Here is a 6166-nt window from a genome sequence, read left to right on the forward strand (position 1 = left end):
TAATAAATTGTTCTTTTATGATAAAATTAATTATAAATTGTTTTGCAGTTAAATATGCAAATTTTCTAAAATAAACTAGTAAATGACGTATGACTACAAAGGATACTTTACATGCTACATAGTCATAAAATTGCTGATGTTTAACTAATGCATAAAAACTGAGAATAAAGAAATATATACTTTTACTATAACACTATCAGAAGAAATCTAATAATTACTAATAAAACACTATGTATTATCAAATTTACCTATTTTATCCATCGACTCTCGATATAATTGTCAACATAGGTTTCATTTTTCCATAACTAAAAGTAGAAAAAGAAGTCATAATAATAACACTATAATTTTAATATGTCATTAAAAATAACATACATATGTCACACTTACACATTCTCCAAAGCGTGTTTTAATTAGTCCAGGTGCAATACAATTCACTCTGATATTGTCTTCACCTAGCTCATTAGCTAATGCAATTGTTAAACCAAATAAAGCCATTTTACTAACACAATAGACAGATTTCTGTCAAAAAAGGTATGTAACTATTTTATCAGTTTTTTTTTACAATGTGAGGAAAACTCACTGGTTTGAAACCAGCATAGGAAGACACAAACACAATATTGCCTCTGTATATTATTAATCATAATTATGACAATGTTTTATTGTTCTTACATACCCTTTCACTTTCATGTATGGATATGCTTCCTGTACTAATAAAGCACTTGATATAACATTAACATGACAGATCTATAGAACAAGTGATATATATTTTGTTGTTTAGAATTTTTAATTACCTTATTCCATTCACCTTCAGATGCCTATAATAGAAAGAAGTAACAGTTCATATATATATATATATATATATATTACAGTTGAGCTTACATGTAATAGTTTTCCTGGACTAGGGTTAACTGCAGCATTGTCAACTAGAATATCAATTTGTCCAAACTGTTTAATAACCTGAAATTATCAAAAAAATTATATTATTACAAGCAGTAGAAATAGTAGTAGTGTAGTTTATAGTAATGTAGTAACTACTGATACAGACTGAACAGATACAGAATTTGGGGTCAGCATATTTATATAATACTAAGTGTAACAGCAAAAACAAATATCATTAACAATACCTCTTTAATCAGTGATTTTCTGTCCTCATCTTTACCAACATGACAGACAACACCAGACACTGACTCACTTCCATGTTCTTTTTGAAGCAATTCCACAGCTCTCTTGACATTAGCTCCCTTACGACTACTAACCATAACCTTAGCACCATCATAAGCAAGACGATTGGCAATAGCATAACCTATTCTAAATGGTTCATAATAATATATATATATTTATAGTTATACAATATATATGATCTCTCTTACCCATCAGTTGAAGCTGTCACAACAGCAACTTTTCCTTCGAATTTTCTCGTACTATTGATAGACATCATTCGTAGATTAGAACGAAAAATAGACATGACTTTGTTGAACTTTAAAAATGACATATTGTTTGCAATGTTGCCGTATGTAAAATCACACATTGGAAAGCAAAATTTATATATTCATCACAAAAACATCCGCATTGCAACGTATTAATAAACTGTTTCCTGGCAACATAATTAACGTTACATGAAAAATATGATATCATGTCCAGTTCACATTTTGTTGTAATTTTTAATGGACAACCAATTTAAACATAGTTCCGTAACAAGACTTAACAGACACTGTTGACAATAAAATATTCCATGACTTCAGAAGACAGCTGACAACATCAAAACAACATATCTATCTATATTATTTAATTATGCTATAGATTATAAATATTTGCTGTAGTTTCTTATTGAGGCAACTAATTTAGAACATAGTCACGTAATGAGACTTAACAGACATTGTTACCTCGTAATAAAATAAATATCACATCACTTTAGAAGACAGCTGTTCAACTATGACAACATTCGGGGGACCATATCTACCTATCTATCTATCTATCTATCTATCTATCTATCTATCTATCTATCTATCTATCTATCTATCTATCTATCTATCTATCTATCTATCTATCTATCTATCTATCTATCTATCTATCTATCTATCTATCTATCTATCTATAAATATTATATATTTAATAATGTTATAGATTATGCGTGTTAACACAAGTATAATGTATTGCAATACATTCTACTTGTGTTAACACAGGCATAACATGTATCAGCATCAAATTGGATAGCTTATTAATCACTTCCATGTAATGGTGAGATCATAACTTGCATGCTTACAAGCTGTTCAACATTGACTTTGATGACTTTAAGACACTGCTTCATTTATATGGCCAGTTTGTCATGAACAATAGAAGATTACAGCTTTAGAACAGTCTTCTATTGTCACCAACTTATAACAATTAACTAGCTTCAAGGCACATACATATGTATATTCTTTGTTATATTGTAAAGAGATGTGAAGAAATCACTACCAAAAATAAATTGAATCTTAACTGTATCATCATTGGTACAGATTTAGAACATTCAATAGCGCTAGCTTATTGATAATTAAATGGATGCCAGCATTTTGTAAACTGACCTGACCTTAACAGCTAGCCTCTTTACCAAAATACACTGAATTAAAAAAAAATTCTATTCTATTCATTGAACTCAATCAATTCAAGCCAAATAAATTGTGAGTATATATAGGTTGTCCTCTAACTGCAAAGGGTATGCCTATATAAGTGTTGTGATGTAAAACAAGCCTGGATGTGGGCAGTAACTTTAGTATGCAATTAAGGGTTGTTTATTTCATAGCATACCACACAAAGTATGCGCAATACATTATGATGCAGGTCTGGTTATAATGTGGTTGTAGTTGATGTAATAGAACTCCCATATTAAATGTCTATGGTATCATTTCCAAAACTTAGTTTAGGAAACCACAAAATTGCCTTTGAAGTATTTACCATGATTTTAAATCATTTTATGAAGAGATAGAAAGTCAGATTTGTCAGATTTGTGAAAAACACATTAGCAACTGATCTGTTTAACAATTGTGTGCACTATATAATACAGTATGAACTATTGCTGTTTTCTATAATAGGCATTTGAAAATGAATGGAATGAGGTATAATTAGCATATTCTAAACAACAAAATATATATCACTTGTTCTGTAGATCTGTCATGCTAATGTTATATGTGTTTTATTAGTACAGGAAGATATTTGTACAGAAAGTGAAAGGGAAAGTTAGAACAGTAAAAAATTCATAATTAATAATTATAATATACAGAGGCAATGCTGTCTTTGTGTCTTTCTATGCTGTGAATCTATGCTGGTTTAAATCAGTGAATTTTACACATATAGTGAAAACTGATATTATAATTAAATACTTTACTTGACAAAAATTTGTCTAGCAATGAAAATTCCTGTTATGCCTGCTCTTTAATTTTATATATTTACTATTTTACTGCTCAGAGATAAAGCATCTCTTTAACCTGTCATGACCAGTCTAAAGAAAGTAAAAGATTTCTTACAACCATGTGTCTGACATAGTTAAATGTGAAATGAAGCAGGTAGTACATGTGATGATGTGATTAACTTGCATTTAATACCATATATGGGATAATGGGAAACTACAGGAGAAACTTTCTTATTTACTATGAACAGTGATATGATGATTATAAAATTGTAAAATTTGTTGTTTTAGTTTTGATAATGATATATATCTTTGTATTTATAAACATGCGAAATGTCTTCATCTTCTTTGTTGTAAAGTTGTCCCTTTTTCTTGACATATAGTGTTGCACAACTTGTCCTATCTCTCAATCTTTCTTCCTTGATTCCTCATGTGCTGGTATAATACAAAACAAAAGCATATGTTGTGTTCAAACGTTTTACTCAGTGAATATGCATGGGTAATTTCATAACACTATAATAGCAAAGAAACAATTTGGGAGAATCTCTTATATTAATCAAATTTGAAGATAATTGTACTCTATTCATATAAGGTTAATTGTGTGATTTAATGCATGTGCTTTTGTCAAAGTAGGTCTTTCTATATAAAACAATTGAACTTTGAATTAATTTGGGAAACATTTACTTTAGAATGTATTAATAGTTCAGTCTATATAATGACCTTTACTGTTTTTGCTTTGGAGCTTATGACACTACATGATTAATTATAAGGATACTATATAATTAGTATTTAGTCAGTATAACAATGTATGTTTTCTTATAACACCAGGTGTTCAGAATTTGATCTTTATATTCTAGCAGACTTTCCAGCCATTGTTATGGTCTCTCCAGTAATGTAGCTGGCCTCTTCTGAACATAGAAAAGAAACAGCACCAGAACAATCTTCTGGTTCACCAATTCTATAGAAGAAAATTCTATAAATAAATTTTACGTGGTCATGCTAGTTCAACTGATTAGCATACATGTAATGTACATCAACATGTTTCTTTTGTAGATAATGGGGGATATAATGCAATTTGTAGTACTTGTACTACTAATAATGTTCTTTTATGATAAAATTTATTTGAACTTGTTTTGCAATTAAATAAGCATTATTTGAAAAATGAACTAGTAAATAGTATATGACCACAAACAATACTTTACATGCTACATAGTCATAAAATTGTTGATGCTAAATAATGCATAAATACTGAGAATAAAGAAATATATCCTTTACTACAGTACTATCAGAAGAAATCTAATAATCACTAATAAAACACTATATATTATCAAATTTACTTTTTTATCCATCGACTCTTGATATAATTGTCAACATAGGTTTCATTTTTCCAAAACTAAAAGTAGAAAAAGAAGTCATAATAATAACGCTATAATTTTAATATGTCATTTAAAAATCATAACAATTCATTGTGTCACAATTACCAATTCTCCAAAGCGTGTTTAATTAGTCCAGGTGCAATACAATTGACTCTAATGTTGTCTTCTCCTAGCTCATAAGCTAATGCCATTGTTAAACCAAACAAAGCCGTTTTACTAACACAATAGACAGATTTCTGTTAAGAAAGGTATTCAATTATTATATCAGTTTTTTACAACGTGAGGAAAACTCACTGGTTTGAAACCAGCATAGGAAGACACAAACACAACATTGCCTCTGTATATTATAATCATTAATTATGACAATGTTTTATTGTTCTTACATACCCTTTCACTTTCATGTATGGATATGCTTCCTGTACTAATAAAGCACTTGATATAACATTAACGTGACAGATCTATAGAACAAGTTATAAATATTTTGTGTTTAGAATTGTTAATTACCTTATTCCATTCACCTTCAGATGCCTATTATAGAAACAAGTAACAGTTCATACATATGTTACAGTTAAACTTACATGCAATAGTTTTTCCTGGACTAGGGTTAACTGCAGCATTGTCAACTAGAATATCAATTTGTCTAAACTTTTTAATAACCTGTAATTATCAGAAAAATTTTAATAAGAAGTAGTAATAGTAGTAGTGTACTTTATCAATAATGTAGTAACTACTGAACAGATACAGAATTTGGGGTCAGCATATTTTATACTGAGTGTAACAGCAAAAAACAAAGGTCATTAACGTTACCTCTTTAATCAGTGATTTTCTGTCCTCATCTTTACCAACATGACAGACAACACCAGACACTGACTCACTTCCATGTTCTTTCTGAAGCAATTCCACAGCTCTGTTGACATTAGTTCCCTTACGACTACTAACCATAACCTTAGCACCATCATAAGCAAGACGATTGGCAATAGCATAACCTATTCTAAAATTAACGTAATTATAATAATAATAATAATAATATATATATATATATATATATATATATATAGTTATACAACATATATGATGTTTTTACCCATCAGTTGAAGCTGTCACAACAGCAACTTTTCCTTCGAATTTTTTCTTACTATTGACAGACATCATTCGTAGATTAGAACGAAAAATAGACAAGACTTTGTTGTGTGCTTTAAAAATGACATATTGTTTGATATGTCGGCGTATGCAAAATCAGGCTTGGAAAGCAAATTTATATGTATGCATCCCACGTAATAGTAATACAAGTAATAGTAATATAAGGGAAAGTAATATGCCAATTTCATATTACATCTCTATTACATCATCGTTAATAGTAATATTAATAGACTTCAAAGTAATTGTAATAGCAATATATTACTTT

The 6166-nt window shown here is 29.2% G+C and overlaps 2 protein-coding genes across 2 annotated transcripts; both read right to left on the bottom strand.

Annotated features, from left to right (window-relative positions):
• Window positions 1-248: 248 nt before the first annotated feature.
• Window positions 249-1435, bottom strand: LOC121391891 (dehydrogenase/reductase SDR family member 4-like). The gene is made up of 4 exons (XM_041523362.1): window positions 1371-1435; window positions 1125-1308; window positions 880-957; window positions 249-305 (listed from the first exon to the last, which is right to left on the bottom strand). Exons 1-4 carry the CDS (start codon window positions 1433-1435, stop codon window positions 249-251), a joined length of 384 nt encoding a protein of 127 aa, XP_041379296.1.
• Window positions 1436-4231: 2796 nt separating this feature from the next.
• Window positions 4232-5910, bottom strand: LOC121391892 (dehydrogenase/reductase SDR family member 4-like). Its single transcript, XM_041523363.1, has 6 exons — window positions 5846-5910; window positions 5569-5752; window positions 5344-5418; window positions 4867-4997; window positions 4758-4778; window positions 4232-4343 (listed from the first exon to the last, which is right to left on the bottom strand). The coding sequence occupies exons 1-6, from the start codon at window positions 5908-5910 to the stop codon at window positions 4232-4234; spliced, it is 588 nt and encodes a 195-aa protein (XP_041379297.1).
• Window positions 5911-6166: the final 256 nt, after the last annotated feature.

This window comes from Gigantopelta aegis, unplaced genomic scaffold (assembly GCF_016097555.1).
Source record: "Gigantopelta aegis isolate Gae_Host unplaced genomic scaffold, Gae_host_genome ctg3067_pilon_pilon:::debris, whole genome shotgun sequence".
NCBI classification, from domain to species: Eukaryota; Metazoa; Mollusca; class Gastropoda; order Neomphalida; family Peltospiridae; genus Gigantopelta; species Gigantopelta aegis.